Below are 16,452 nucleotides of genomic sequence, written 5' to 3' on the forward strand. Positions count from 1 at the left end.
CCACTATAGTAAGCAGTTGCCCTCTGAGGGAGAAACTACAGCTAGATTTAGATTGGACGGACTTTCATTATTCGTCTTAAGGAATACACAAATGATCCCTATCAAAAAGAGGTACCAATTTAAGTCTTTGTCCAAACAGACCTAGTTAAACTTCATCTTTTCTTATCAGGCCATCTTTTTTTTCCCCCCCTAATAAGTGGACAATAATGTAGAGGTGGGGATTCTGGGGTTTGGATTTAGGGTTAATTCCATCCAGATTTTTCATAACTATGACTATAATAATTCTGATGTTTCCAGGACATTCTAATTTTTAAATTGTCTTCTTAACTACCTGCATGCTTGTCAGACCATGGATTCTGATTTGGGGCATGGAGAACATGCTTTAACAGTGTGAGGTTGGCGCTTTTGACATAGGCTTATGCAGTCTTGTATTTGCTTTTCTTTGGTCTCCACATTCTTTCCAACAAATTTGGGTTAACAAAAGGTAAAGTCTTTAAACAAGCTGTAGCAGAAATGCCTGACCCCATGACCAGGTAAAATGAAGCAGGTTCAGGCCTCAAGAAGAACTCACTCACAGGCTGCCAGTAAGGGGTGGATGAAAACGGGGCTACCTGCAGATCCTGAGAACAAAACGATGAAAACATGTTTACAACATGGAAACAGAAATTGAAGTGGGGCAGGAGTGAGCAGTGCCCTTCAGTGGTACCAAGAGGTCAGCTCACTTCCATTTTTTTTTTTTTTGCGGTGCGCAGGCTTCTCACTGTTGTGGCCTCTCCCGTTGAGGAGCACAGGCTCCGGATGCGCAGGCTCAGTGGCCATGGCTCACGGGCCCAGCCGCTCCGCGGCATGTGGGATCCTCCCGGACCGGGGCACGAACCCGTGTCCCCTGCATTGGCAGGCGGACTCTCAACCACTGCGCCACCAGGGAAGCCCACTTTCATTTTTTGAGGCTCTTTGTTTACAGAAAAATGAAGAGTTAAGTTCTTCATTTAATATTTAACAAATTCATTTTAACCCCAAGGTTAAAATGCCATGTAAATGTGCCATTACAAGATGATTGGATTTATTAAAAGCCAACTAATAAAACTGCAGTGAGATACCACCACACAATTATTAGAATAGCTAAAAATGAAATTGCAAACAAAACTGACCATACCAAGTTTTCACGAGCACGAGAAGCAACTGGAGTCTCATACACTGTTGGTGGGCATGCAGAAGGTACGTTGCTTTGGGAAAAGGTTGGGAATTTTCTTATAAAATTAAACAGCCACTCACTATACAACCCAGAAATCTCATTCCTAGGTATGCACCCAAGAGAAATGAAAATCACACAAAATCTGTATGTGAATGTTTGTAGTGGCTTTATTTGTAATTGCCAAAAACTGGAAAAACTTAAATTCCTTCAACTTGTGAATGAATGAAGAAATGGTGGTATATCCATTATGGAATACTTGTCAGCAATAGAAAGGAGTGGATTGAAAGAAACTCTTGCATATATGGCCAAATTATTTTTTAACAGTGGTGCTAGGACTATATAAGGGGGAAAGGACCGTCTCTTCAACAAATGGTGTTGGGAAAACTGGATATCCACATGCAAAATAATGAAATTAGACCCTTACCTTATGCCAAATACAAATATTAACTCAAAATAGATTGAAACTATTAAATTCCTAGCAGAAAACATAGGAGAAAAGTTTCAGGACATTGGATTTGGCAATGATTTCTTGGATATAACACCAAAAGCACAGGCAACAGTGGGACTACATCAAACTTAAAAACTTCTGTGTGTCAAAAGAAACAATCACCAGAGTGAAAAGGCAACCTATGGAATGGGAGAAAAATAATTGCAAATCACATATTTGATGAGGAGTTAATATCTAGAATATATAAGGAACTTCTACATCTCAAAAACAGTAACAAAAACCCAATTAAAAATTGGGCAAAAAACCTGACTAGACATTTCTCCAATGAAGATATACAAATCGCCAATAGGCACAGGAAAAGATACTTGATATCACTAATTATTAGAGAAATGCAAATCAAAACCACAATGAAACATCACCCCACACTCCTCTGGATGTATGTTCTAGAGATCTGTTGCACAACAATGTGAAAACACTTAACACTGCTGACCTGTATACTTAAAAATGATTACGATGGTGTTTAATGGTATGTGGGTTTTTTTACAATAATAATAATAATAAAAGTAATAAAAGAAACACCCCTTTCCTCAGCTGCCGCTAAGGTGCTCGGTCCTTCCAAGGAAGCTAAGGCTGCCTTGGGGTGAGGCCCTCACTTCATCTGGTGACGAGTCCCTGCCTAGCACTGGCCCGTACCATGGCCTCCGTCTCAGGGCTCACCTGCATCTACTCGGCCTCATCCTGCACGACAATAAGGTGATGGTCACCCAGGATAAGATCAATGCCCTCATTAAAGCACTGGTGTAAATGTTGAACCTTTCTGGCCAGGCTTGTTTGCAAAGGCTTTGGCCAATGTCAACATTGGGAGCCTCATCTGCAGCGTGGGGGCTGGTGGACCTGCCCCAGCAGCTGGTGCTGCCCCAGCATGAGATCCTGCCCCCTCCACCACTGCTGCCGCAGCTGAGAAGAAAGTAGAAGCAAAGAAAGAAGAATCTGAAGAGTCCGATGATGACATGGGCTTTGGTCTTTTTGACTAAACATCTTTAGTAACACGGTCAATAAAAAGCTGAGCTCTTAAAAATAAATAATAATAATAAAAGAAACAGACTGTTGATACATGCAATGTGGATAAATCTCAAAGGCATTAGGTTAAGTGAAAGAAGCCAGGCTCAAAAGGCTACATACTGTATGATTCCATCCATGTGACATTCTGGAAAAGGGAAAATCACAGGGACAGAAAATAAGCAGGTCAATGTCTTACAGGGCTGGGACAGTAGGAGGGGCTGACTATAAAGGAGCATGAGGGGAATTTTCTGCGTGGTAAAATTGTTCTGTATCTTGATTATGGTTGTGGTTATATGACTGTATGTGTTAGTTAAAATCATAAAACTGTATACCAAAAAAACTGTACATTGGTGCATGAGAAAACCTGTATATAAAAAACTGTATGCAAAAATTTATACTGTATATAAATTATCCCTCAATAAAACCGACTAAAAAGAAATGTGGAGTAAATGTGGAAAAATGTGAAATCTGAATGATCTCGGTGCAGTGTACAGTGGTCTTTTTTGTACCTTTTATTGTGATTGAAATGTTTCAATCTGAAAAAATTTTTTTTTTTTGCGGTACGCGGGCCTCTCACCGCTGTGGCCTTTCCCGTTGCGGAGCACAGACTCCGGACACGCAGGCTCAGCGGCCATAGCTCGCGGGCCCAGCTGCTCCGCGGCATGTGGGATCCTCCTGCACCGGGGCACGAACCCGTGTACCCTGATCGGCATGCGGACTCTCAACCACTGTGCCACCAGGGAAGCCCTTTAAAGTTGTTCTTAAGAAGCCAATTAGTTGGGACTTCCCTGGTGGCACAGTGGTTAAGAATCCCCCTGCCGATGCAGGGGACATGGGTTTGAGCCCTGGTCCGGGAGGATCCCAGATGCCGCGGAGCAACCAAGCCCGTGCGCCACAACTACTGAGCCTGTGCTCTAGAGCCTGCGAGCCACAACTACAGAGCCTGCGTGCCACAACTACTGAAGCCCGCGTGCTTAGAGCCAGTGCTCCGCAACAAGGGAAGCCACCGCAACGAGAAGCCGGCGCACCACCGCAATGAAGAGTAGCCCCCGCTCACCACAACTAGAGAAAGCCCGCATGCAGCAACGAAGACCCTAACGCAGCCAAAAATAAAAGTAAATAAATACATTAATTAATTAATTTTTAAAAAGCTGATTAGTTTATTCAAACTTCAGTATGGTCCAATAATAGGATGCAAGTTTAAAGTTGTCTGGTAAACAAAGAATTGTTTCATTCTTGTCAATGCATGGCTGTGACTGTATTTATTACTTCACTTTCAGAAAAGGTCAAACTTGTAAATTTGAGACCTTTCAAGAATGTGAAGTCTGCTCAAATAGCCCTTCTGCCCCCATAATGTTTCAGAAAACATTTGAAGAACAAGAATAGTATCTGGTGGTTGACTAGGCATGTGGGAAATGCAAGGAGGAGAGAAGCTGGGGATTATTTTCTTCTGGGTGTTGATTTAGAAATGAATTACTCGACAGTTCACTTCAGTCAAAACAATAGAGTCAGTCCTTTCTCCTCACACAGGCTTCATCTCCTGTCGTTCTAAGAAATCCCTTTATAAAGCCTAATGATTCTGCCTCCCTATTTGTAAAATATTTGGCTCAGATGTATAAAGATGGGTGTATATACTTAATCATAGGCAAAACTGCATACTTAGTTTTAGACAGATTAGAAGCCACGACTTTAGCAATAATAATAACAACAATAATAGTCAACTCACCCCAAACCACACCAAAGACCAAGACAGAGGGGTATCACTGCTATATGAAGTCAGACTCAGCTATTTTTCCACCCAGCTACTCCTGTCTTTGGTTTTTCAGGCTCCTCACGTGCGGCAGCTTCCAAGTGCAGAATTCCAAAAAGCTGAAATTGCCTTGATTCCTCCCAACGTTGGCACAGGCTATAAGGAATTGAGAATGCCAATAATCCTAGAGAAACAGATGGACATTTTAGATCACAAACATTTACGCACAACGCAAATGCTGCAGTTTTGGACAAAATATGGAAATAGATCTTGGCCATTCTTTGTGTCCTTCCATCTTAATGAGGGAATCTGCCAAGGCCGGGGGACAAGGAAGAGAGAAAGGATCCTTTGGGTTGAAAGATGAAAAAAAAACCTGGCAGAAAGGAGTCGGCTGTGAAATGAAAAGTTTCAATGTTCCCAAGGTTTGCAAAATGGATCTGAGCTGATGCAGCCCTCATCTTGACTGTATAAAATGTCATAAAATTACTTTTGGGCCACCTACGGAGTGTTTGAGATTGAACCAAAATGGGTGGTGAGATTATTTCCCAAACCATAAACTCGAAAATGTTAGAACTGACGGTCACTTTATCAAAATTTAATCCAACAGCCTAAAATTTCAAAACAGAAAATAGGACAACATGATTGACAGATACTAAGGTATAGAAAAGAAAGTAGAGGCCTGGAAGTAAAGAGAAGATTGAAAAACAAGTCATCCTGGATTTAGAAGTTGTGAGATGAAGGTTTGGAAAATAATAGTTTTTTTTTTAAAGGAAAGCGTTACATACAAGCATTATTAAAAGTGGTCCAGAATTTCAGGTGGATGTTAAAACAATCCTCTGTAGAAAAGAATTGGAAATATCTGTATTACACATTTGATCCAATTATATTTTATACACTTTCTCTGGAATGCCATAGGAAGGTGCTAAATATGTCATTTTGATGATTTAGCTTTGCTGTATAAATTTAATAAACTAGGTATATATACTGTTTTGGCATTCTTCTTTTTTTTAATTTTAATTAATTTATTTATTTAGTTTTGGCTGCACCGTGGCTTGTGGGATCTTAGCTCCCCAGGGATGGAACCCAGGCCCCCAGCAGTGAAAGCGCCAAGTCCTAACCACTGGACCAACAGGGAATTCCCTTGGCATTCTTCCAAATTGGAAAAATGTGTTTCCTGAATAATTACCATGATACGTTTAAGTATTTTGACATTCACTTCTGAATTGTAAGGAGATTAAGTATCAAAGATATAGCCAACATACCTGGGCTGGAATACTTCTATAAATATGGCAGCTTAGAACTGAGGGGCTTCCCTGAGTCTTGTGGTCTTCAATTCATTTTGTAGAGTTACAGTAGATTTGCCTTGTTTTTTCCTTTTAACACCTATAAATCATTCTATTTAATTTTTGTCAATTTTTTTTGTCTGTAGAAAGAGTTATTAAGTTTTCATCTGTCCCCCTTATCACAACACAGTGAACAGAAGTTATCTGGCGACTTCCTGGGATACAAGCCCTAGAGGTAGTTACTATCCCTGTCATACAGATGAGAAAACCGAGGCTCAGAGAGCCTAAGTGGGCTAAAACAAAAACGGCAAAGAAAGTGTCGACAGGTGTGAGACAGAGAAAATTCAAGGATAGTGATGTGATCTCTGCTCCTTCAAAAAGCCCTATTTAGTAGCTTTAGGAGAGTGGGTCCCCAAATTTCTGTCCCCCCCACTGGTTGCATTAGGACATTTGTTAAAAATATTGATCCTTGGACCCTGCCCTAGGCTTATTGATTCAGAATCCCCTGAGGCGGAACCTGGAAATCCGCATTTTTTAAACAAGTACCGCAGTCCGCTTGGAAACCACATGCGGGATTCACAAGCCCCAGGTGTCCACTGGCTTCACACTGCCCGGGGCCCGCGTTCCACAGTCCCGCCCCTCTCCCCCGCCCCCATCCCCGCCTCTTGTGCCGGCCCCGCCCCGCCCCGCCCCCGCCCCGCCCTCCGCCCTCCGCCCTCCGCCCGCCTCGCCCAGGCCCCGCCCTCCGCCCCCAGCCTCTCGCGTCCTCTCGCGACCCTTCCCGTGATGCCCCGCACCCAGCCGCCGCGGTTGCCAGGTAGCGCGCGGTCCTTGGCTGCTAGCTGCGCGGGTTTCCGCTTGGTGATGGGGCTGCGGGATCTCCCGCCGCTCCTGCTCTTGCTCGTGGACTGCTGGGCCTCCGTGAGCGCCCAGGCCGGGGACACCCCGGTGGTGACGACGGAGGCCCTGAGCTCCACGAAGCCAGCCCCGACGACTTTCCGACCTGCTGTATCTCCTAGGCCCCATGAAACCCCCAGAGCTCCCAGGCCCTCCTCCGACCCCAGGCCCACCCCGGTCACGGACGGTGGGTACCAAGTGCCAATTCCTGGGGATCTACAGTGATCCAGACTGCGGGGGGTGGTAGCCCGGGTGAGGATGTAATAATAATGATAGTAAACGTTTATTGACCACTTGTGTGCAGGCATTGCTAAGTGTTTCATAGGCATTAATTCTCTCAACAACCGTTAGAGGTAGATGTTATTGTTCACTGTCAGACAGATGAGAAAACCGAGGCTCAGAGAGCCCAAGTGGGACAATATAAAAAGCTTTGAAAGTACTTGCAGTGGTCTTGGACAACATTAACGCTAAAGGTGATAATGAATGAATACTTGCTTGCAGCTTTGCAGCTGAACACGAAATTAAATCGAAAGTTTGTAGACAGTTGTGGGAATTAAGTGCATAGGATACATTGAACTTTTCACTTATCAAAAAGAGACGCAAAAAGTCTAGTTTACTGAAAGTGACTAGGTCAAGGCCCCTGTCTGTTGACTTGAATTATAAGAACCCAGGATTCCTCCTGTGTTGAGTTGGAGGTGGGAAGTTATGGGGTGAGGGGTTATATCCACTTCTCAAGATTCATCTTTAGGGATAATTGACATATTTCTCAGAAAGTGATCTAATCCTTGAGTCACACATTTGGTGACTATTTAGTAATCTGATTCGACATGGATGACTTCAGGGGATAGCTGTGACTCCAAGATAGAGTGCAAACTTTTGTGAATATGCATTTTTCTGGGGTGAGAGTTCATAGCAGTGAGTAGTTTGTCAAAGGGGTTTGTGATCTCAAAAAAATCCCTTTTAAGCCCTCTGACTGTAACTCCAATAGGTATGCAGTATTTTTTATCCCTTCTTAAGAGAAAAAGATCTTTTCTTAAATTGAGTAAGGTTCAGTATTAGTAGATAGAAAAGTCATCATTGGCTGACATTCTGAACTCTAGGACTTCAGTTACTGAACCATTATTTCTCCTTTATAAATTATGAGTAGTCCTGAGAAAAAGTACAGAGAAATATATTTGCTATTTCAATATAAAAAAAAGCTTTGTTTTATATCAAAACTATTTATTTGATGAATTAGGGAAGTTAAGTGATAAATTGGGACAGAATACAGCAGAGTATTCAATATCTGAAATTCTCTAAGATTTTTTGGACTGAGTTGTCTTTTATCCATGTAAATATTTCATCTGTTAATGCACTTTCTCCCCAAAATGAAGCTGTTCATGAACCATCATTAATAGGTGTTCAGGGCTGTTTTTCCAAAATGGGAGGGTGAATTTACACTTTCCTTCGTCTTTTTAAAGGGCCTCTGTTTAGACCTGTGCAAGTAATGATAATAAATGACAGCTGGCATTTATTAACTGCTTACTGTGTAGCAGCCCCTGTGCTAAGCATTTCATCTGTGATGTATCTCATTTAATCCTTATAACAACCTTAGGATGTTGGGTTATTCCCATTTTTCATGTTAGTGAATTACTTGCCTGATTTTAGGTCACACCCTGGGTACGTGTTGTAGCAGGAGACTGACTGGGAGTGGAGAACTGGGCAGCCGTTTGCAGAATGGGTTACAGGTGGAAGAGAAGGATGATAACTTTCATCTTGAATGTGAGCTCTGTTCATTAGTACCCTGTAGACGTGAAGAGGCTTGGAAGAGCAGCTGAGTGCTACTTAGACCCTGGGAGTGCTCAACAGATACTTGTTGGCTGATTAAGTATACTCACATGGATAGAGACCTTTTTTTTTCCTAAGTAAAGTTATTAAACACTATTGCTTTGTCCCTAGTAGTCTTATAGCTACCTACTTACAAAGGCGTTAAGTTTTGTAAAACAAATCAACATTAATTTTGAACACATAAGGCAGGGTGCCTCAACACTTCTAAGCACACAGAGGAGTCCTTGGCTAGAGGGAAACATTGTAAAATAATTCATAAATGCAAATAAGAATGTTGTATGTATTGTCTACCAACATTTGCTTGAGATCCCTTTTTTAAATTTGTTTGTGCATGAAATCCTTTTTCAAAAAAAGAAAAAACATTACAGGTAAGATTGAAGCACTGATATTATTCCCTCCCTTCCAGCAGTAATTAAACTACCATGAGTTCCGTATTTATCATTCTCATGCTCTGCTATCTCTTTAAAAGTTTTTTGCCCCCCTGTTTGACAGACTAAAATAGGGAATTAAAAATCCAGGTAGTCATCATTAGTAAAAATTAAAATTTGCTAAGTGGGGCTTCCTACCTCTTCCCATGCTTTTATTGTCTGAATTATGAAAGATATTTCTAGGATCCCAAGTACAAAGAACTTGAGCCAGTTTGATTCTTGGCCAATAGCCTGTGAATGTGGGCTCAGCTTCAAAGCTGCAGTTGACGTCTGAGGAGAGGAACAAGATAGAGAACCCTGATTCTTGGCAGCCTTAAGTGGACCCTTCCTCTGAATTGGAATCTCTGGAGGAGGGGCTCAGGAGTCTGCAGTGTTAAACTGGTGGTTCTTTTGGTCAGGCAATCGATTTACTGTGGTGGTTCTTAAACCTGTTTTAATTATCAGCATCACCTGGAAAGTTTTTGAAAAACAGGTGTCTGGTTTCATAGCTTACCAAATCAGAGTCTTTCTAGGTAGAATACAAACAGAACTTTCCAGGTGAGTCAGATGATTATCCACTTTGGGGAAACCTTGGATGGAGGAGTGCTCAAACTGACTTATTTTCACTTCGCAAATTTCCCCCAAAGTGCAATAGGAAAAGTAAAATGGACCTTCTGTATGAGATGGATTTTTGGTACCTTGCAGTGGCAGGGGGGCAGTCACTACCTGCTGATTGTGACGTCCTGCACCCCACCTCTCTTGTTTCTGTAGTTGCTGCTCTGTGTGTCTGTGACTTGTCTCCAGCACTGTGTGATGTCAACTGCTGTTGTGATCCTGATTGCAGCTCCGTGGATTTCAGTGTCTTTTCTGCCTGCTCAATCCCAGTTGTCATGTAAGTTTGTGACACATGCAGCTTTGATAAAATTGGACCAAGATTATAAAATTTTGGGACAGAAAGTGAAAAATCCCCCAGGCTGAAAAACGCAAACCTGATTTTCTGAATTTTGCATCATTCAGAAGTCATGCTGTCCAAACCAATATGTACAAGAGTGTCTATCCCTTATTTGCATCCAGCCAGATGATAGCTCAGGCAAAAGAGAAGAGAGAGTGTACTTTTTACAAAGGGTATAATGAAATCTCTGTGTTCAGATACTGAATTACGTTTCACTGTGATTTGTAAACAGATAAGGTGTCACATTTTTGTATCTGTGAATTAGTCTCATGTATAGCCTAGGGTGAAAAGTACAGTTTAATTTTACAGCTTTTGTTGTAGACATAATACTTGGAACAAAAAATTAAATCGATAGGAAAGCTTTGTTTATACTTTTCTGATGGACGAATCTATCAGGAATTCTCACAGTTCACATTGTCTAGGAGAATAATGGAAAACGACATTCCCAGTTGATTATAAGGTAAAGAAATAATCTCTTCTGATTTATCTGCTTCTCATAATTCAGATAAAATAGCAGCACTTAGGAGAGGTTAATTTATTCAGGATGGGACCAGTTTATTATTCAGAGATAGCTAATTTACATTTAGTCTTGTATCAAGTTTTAGCGATTGAAACTTGATAGGTTGAATGCTTTTTGGAAGTGTGATGTGTTTTTCCCATGGGAAATTTTATTGCCCAATGGGAAATTGAATCTACTTCTTTTTTTTTAAAATTAATTAATTAATTTATTTTTGGCCATGTTGGGTCTTTGTTGCTGCGGTGCGGGCTTTCTCTAGTTGCGGTGAGCGGGGGCCACCCCTCGCTGCAGTGCACGGGCCTCTCATTGTCGTGGCTTCTCTTGTTGCGGAGCACAGGCTCCAGGCACGCGGGCCTCAGCAGCTGTGGCATGTGGACTCAGTAGTTGTGGCTTGCAGGCTCTAGAGCTCAGGCTCAGTAGTTGTGGAGCACAAGCTTAGTTGCTCCACGGCATGTAGGATCCCCCCCCGGCCAGGGCTCGAACCCGTGTCCCCTGCCTTGGCAGGCAGACTCTCAACCACTGAGCCACCAGGGAAGCCCTGAATCTACTTCTGATATTGTAAAAATGCTTGGAGCATGGGGTGTTGTAGTCAGATTATTTTTTTTTATTTTTATTTTTTTTTGTGGTACGTGGGCCTCTCACTGTTGTGGCCTCTCCCGTTGCGGAGCACAAGCTCCGGACGCGCAGGCTCAGTGGCCATGGCGCACAGGCCTAGCCGCTCCGCGGCATGTGGGATCTTCCCGGACCGGGGCATGAACCCGTGTCCCCTGCATCGGCAGGTGGACTCTCAACCACTGCGCCACCAGGGAAACCCTAGTCAGATTATTTTTCTGTCTAGCTGGACTATATTGTAGTTCAGTCTTTGTTGAAAATCATTCTGTTTTCCTGTCTTAGTAAGTACCAGGAGCCTGAGAGTGAGGTATCTGCTCCAATCTGAGATCATTATTTAGAATGTAATTGTTTAAAAAAAATTAGCCAGTATTGTAATTTTAGATATAGACTATTTAGAATGGGGGTCAGCCAGCTTTTTTCTGTAAAAGGCCACATAATAAATACTTTAAGCTTTGCAGGCCATAATGGTCTCTGCTGCAACTTCTCAACTCTGCCATTGTTGAGCAAAAGCAGCATTGGCAATACGTAAATGAATGGGCATGACTATGTTTCAGTAAAACTTATTTACAAAATTAGGTGTGGTTTGTGGACCTCATGGTTTAGAAGTTAGAGCTGAATTTGTAGTGCCCTCAGGAGAGGACCTCAGAATTTTTTGAGTTAGTTTTGCTTGTGACTTTCTCCTGAATATGGAGTGTAGAAATACTGAAATCAAAACTAATAGTTCTAATTAGTTGTGTGTTCTTGTTATGTAGATTCCAACTCATAAAAAGTTTATTTACATTTGCTGAACTGTCATCAGCTAGTCCTATCGTCCAATAACTTGTAAATTTATTGTTAAGATTATTGGATTAATGTCTGTTTTCCTCATTAGATGTAAGCTTCTTGAGAGTAAGAATTATCTTTTATATACCATTTACCAGTAGTGCCTAGCACAGCTCCTGCCACATAGTTGGACCTCATTAAAAATGAGTTAAATGGATGAATGAATTTCTCCCCTCCACCCCTAACTGACCCTCAAGTATCCCCTTTTGACTTTCTCTACCCAGGCAGAAATCCAGGCCAGAAACCTGGAGGCTACCCTGGCTCCTGTCTCTTCCTTGCCTTCTCACATCTAAAGCCGTCTTTCACATCTCACCATGCCTTTCCTGAGCCCTCCTGTGTGCCAGTACCAGGGATTTAAAGATGAGTTAGACATGGTCTTGCCTTCAAAGAGCTCATGAATAAGGGAGACAGATGAGTGGATGGCAGTTTCTGCCCCAGACACTAGGAGAACTCAGAGGAGTGGCATCTAACCCAGAGAGTGGGAGTAGGGAGGTCTTTCTAGAAAATAACTGAGCTGGGTTCTGAAGAACAAGTAGAAGTTGGCCAGCGTGGAATCAGGAAGGGCATTCCAGGCCAAGGGAGCTGCATAGGGGTGAAGGAATACAGCCTGTTGCCTTAACTGCAGGTAACTCAGCATGGCTAGGGAAGGGTGGAGCCAGAGGAGTGTGGCAGGGGTCAAATTCTGAGGGGCTTTGTGTGTATGCTGAGGGGTTTGGATTTTTCCTGAATTCTTCAGGGGGCCGGGAAGTGAGGTGATTAGATACCCAACTTAATAAATTTAGCAGCAGCATGGACAGTAGATCACAGGGCCCAGGCCTGGTAACAGGGAACCAAGTAGGAAGCTATTACAGATGAGGATTAATAGGTGCCCTCTCTTTTACCCCTGAAGGTTGTGATAGTGGGACTAAAGAGAAATGTACGGATGTGATACTGATTCACTGCACAGGATTGGAGAGCTGCCTGACTCGAAGGGGAGGGGTGAAGAGTCCCATTCTGCTGAGTTGTCTTTTACGATTGCCCTCATATTTATCCATTCCTACTTTCTTCCTCTTCATAAGCTCACGCCTCGACTTATCACTCACTTGCTAAAGAACCTTCAAAAACTCTCATTACCTACAGAATCCATAACCTGGATTCATATCCATCCCAGCCTCTTTCAGATCTTATTTCCTACTAACCCCATTTGGTATCCACCATCCAGCCCACCTTTGGTACTCTGTTTTCCAAATACCATCAGTACATTACCCATCCTTGGCCAATGTCATTCTTGTACTTGGATTAGTGTCCCATTCCCTTTCTGTCTGATTCCTACTCATCCTTTAAGGCCCAGTAGGACTCGTAGATTTTTCAGTGCTGGATCTTTTCTTATTAATACTACTCACAGTTTTTCAAAAATATTCTTTATGCCTACAATAACAACTGATATACCATTAGAACTATACAGAGCATTTGGAAAAGAGGCCAGTTACAAAATAAATCAATACCCCATCAATAAACATTCAAAAAATATAATGGAAATGGATTCTATTCATAACACCAATAGAAATTTAACATAGTTAGAATTAAACTTAACTATTCAGAATTTTTGTGAAGAAAAACTTCAAAATATAGTGAGACATAAAACATTTGAATAACTGGAGAGATACGGTCTGTGTAGTGGGATGGGAAGAATCATTACTTATACATTTCAATTTATTATAATGTAATTCTAGTCAGATGGGAGAGGGATAATGTGTCAAAATGATTCTAAAATTCATCTGGAAGAATAAACAGAACAGCCAAGACGTTATTGAATAAGAAGAGCAAACTTCTAGGTTTAAAACAGTTGTAACACTATAATAATGAAAATAATGTGTATTAATTCAAGACAGATTAGTAGGTCATTGGAAGAGAATAGAAAGGCCAAAAATCAGTTGTGTGTACTGATTTTACACCAGCCCACTTTTTAAAAAAGTATTATGTTTTTTTCTACTTATGTATTTAATATAAATATGGTATTTCATCTCTGTGGAGTAAAGGTTGGATCATGATGTAGGATTTACATCCTAAATGATGTAGGATGATTATTTAAAAACAAAAAACGTTAGGTTCCTGCTTCATAGCATTACATCGAAGTAAATTACCAAGAGATAGAAACGTTAAAAAAAATTAATGAGCAAATGAAAAATATAGGTGAACATTTATTAATCTTGGGTTAGGGAATGTCTTTTAAGCATAAACCCAAAGGCAAACTATAAAAGAAAAGATTGACAACTTCATTATTTTTAAAAAAAATCAGGTACTTCCCTGGTGGCACAGTGGATAAGAATCCGCCTGCCAATGCAGGGGACACAGGTTCAATCCCTGGTCCAGGAAGATCCCACATGCCACGGAACAGCTAAGCCCTTGCGCCACAACTACTGAGCCTGCACTCTAGAGCCCGCGAGCCACAACTACTGAGCCCGCGTGCTGCAACTACTGAAGCCCACGCACCTAGAGCCCATGCTCGGCAACAAGAGAAGCCACTGCAATGAGAAGCCCGTGCACCGCAACGAAGGGTAGCCCCTGCTCGCCACAAGTAGAGAAAGCCCACATGCAGCAACGAAGACCCAACGCAGCCAAAAAAAAAAAAATATATATATATATATATATATATGGGTTATTATAAGTCAATGAGAAGACAAACGTTCTAATAAAAAATGGTCAACTTACTGAAGAATAAATACCAGTAAGCAGAAACTATATGGAAAAATATTTAACCTCACTAGTAAAAGAGAAAATTCAAATTTAAACAATGAGATAACAGGCTTTTGCCCATGAAATTGGCAAAGGGTAAAAACTGAATGATAATATCCAATCTTGGCAAGAGTACAGGAAATACGCGCTCTTATTATTACAGTGTTGGTAAGGATGCATCTTGCCTTTCTGGAAGGCGATTTGGCAGTATGTCCCAGAAGCCTTAAATTACGCGTACCTACCTTTTGACCCAGCAATTCCACTTCAGGAGATATGGCCTAAGGAAATAAATGGCGATATTAATAAAAATGTATGTACAAGGATGTCATTACAGCATTATATATAATCGGGGAAAATTAGAAACAGCCTAGATCAACAGTAGAGGATTGGTTAAAAAAATTGGGAGTATCTTAATAAATTGGTATAAATGAAGCTATTTAGTATAATAATACAAAAACATATTTGATATGGGAAATATTGGGCACTATATATTAAGTGAAAAAAAGCCTTAAAGCAGTATGTAATATCTCATTTTTGTTATATCTCTATGCCATATCTATCAGTATCAAATAGATTAGGGTTTGTTAAGTCTGGGATTGGTTGAAGACTTATCTATACTGTAACTTCTAAGCCCCGAAACTTCCAGATGACGTTACATTTTCTCATTCTCACAATCCTTTGTGAAGACAGCTTTATTCTAAAGATTAGGAATTTTGGATCCATTCTGAGTACTTATAAACAATCTGAAGTTCTGCAAAATTTTACGTAATTGATTCTGTCAGAGTTTGCAAGGTTCATTTACATCAAAATTATACTCTGATCTATATTCCATACTTGACAAGATTTTCTTAAAGGTGATTCTAGTTGTCTTCATATTTTCACTGTTAGAGGAAGAAGTTTAAAATGCCAAACAATTTAACACTGAATAAACTAAATAAAAGTGGATTCAATTCTAACATCGCACTTTCATAAATATCCTCCATGTAGTTGTTAACATAGTATAGTGCAAGCATCTGACAGTTTTAAAATAATCTTGCTAAGATTGTGTGCATTTGCCTTAAAACTTTGTCTTATTATTTTTTTAATTTTCAGGGGTGATAGTCAGTTTTGTAGTCAAAAAGCAGCCATCTATTCATTGAATTTTACAGCAGACCCACCTCAGAGAGTATTTAAACTTGTTAACCAAATCAATCCATCTATTTTCTGCATTCACATTACAAACTGTAAGTATTTGATGGTGATATACTTTGTGAAACTCTGAAAATTTTTTTCTTTTAAAAATTCTTTTATGGAAAAATGTCCCATTGTTAGATTTAAAGCAGTTATTCTGTGGTTTGGCTAGAGTTTATCTTGAGGCCATTCCACAGACAACTGCAAGTAACTTTATAAACCTGTGGCCATGCACGTTTTCTTTAATTGTGCTTGTGTAGTTATCTTTTGAAATCTCATACTTTATTTCAAAGGTGTTTATAATATGTAAACATGCATAGGAATCTAGATTTATTTAGGGGGGGGTGTGTGTGTGTGTGTATGTATGTGTGTGTGTGTGTTTTACTTTATTTCCTCCTGATTTAATAGTTGAGAATCAGGTTCAGCTTTGGTTTCAGGTTCCCTTTTTCTCTTTTAGTTTTACTAAGAATATTTGCATGAAAACAGGATCTTTATTTTTTTATTTCTTTATTTTTTTTTTGCGGTATGCAGGCCTCTCACTGTTGTGGCCTCTCCCGTTGCGGAGCACAGGCTCCGGACACGCAGGCTCAGCGGCCGTGGCTCACAGGCCTAGCCGCTCCACGGCATGTGGGATCTTCCCGGACTGGGGCACAAACCTGTGTCCCCTGCATCGGCAGGCGGACTCTCGACCACTGCGCCACCAGGGAAGCCCCAGGATCTTTATTTATTTATTTTATTTTATTTTTTTATTTTTTTAACATCTTTATTGGAGTATAATTGCTCTACAGTGGTGTG

General features: G+C 41.0%; 1 protein-coding gene and 1 pseudogene across 6 annotated transcripts in view; both read left to right on the forward strand.

Moving 5' to 3' along the window:
- The first annotated feature begins 2,337 nt into the window (after window positions 1-2,337).
- On the forward strand, window positions 2,338-2,677 carry LOC309830576 (large ribosomal subunit protein P1-like; annotated as a pseudogene). Its single transcript has one exon. The product of its transcript is annotated as a large ribosomal subunit protein P1-like (transcript).
- Window positions 2,678-6,551: 3,874 nt separating this feature from the next.
- Window positions 6,552-16,452, forward strand: part of TCTN1 (tectonic family member 1) — a 29,050-nt gene continuing 19,149 nt past the window's right edge. For 4 of the 5 annotated variants that reach the window (XM_082668077.1, XM_082668075.1, XM_082668076.1 and 1 more), the window contains exons 1-3: window positions 6,552-6,822; window positions 9,641-9,761; window positions 15,580-15,710. In XM_082668077.1, the coding sequence (XP_082524203.1) occupies window positions 6,603-6,822; window positions 9,641-9,761; window positions 15,580-15,710 (472 nt within the window). In that variant the 5' untranslated portion in view covers window positions 6,552-6,602. The remainder of the gene's footprint in view (window positions 6,823-9,640; window positions 9,762-15,579; window positions 15,711-16,452) is intronic. The other variant, XM_082668079.1, reaches the window with a different exon arrangement.

This window comes from Grampus griseus, assembly GCF_964374135.1.
Source record: "Grampus griseus genome assembly, chromosome: 12".
Lineage (NCBI taxonomy): Eukaryota > Metazoa > Chordata > Mammalia > Artiodactyla > Delphinidae > Grampus > Grampus griseus.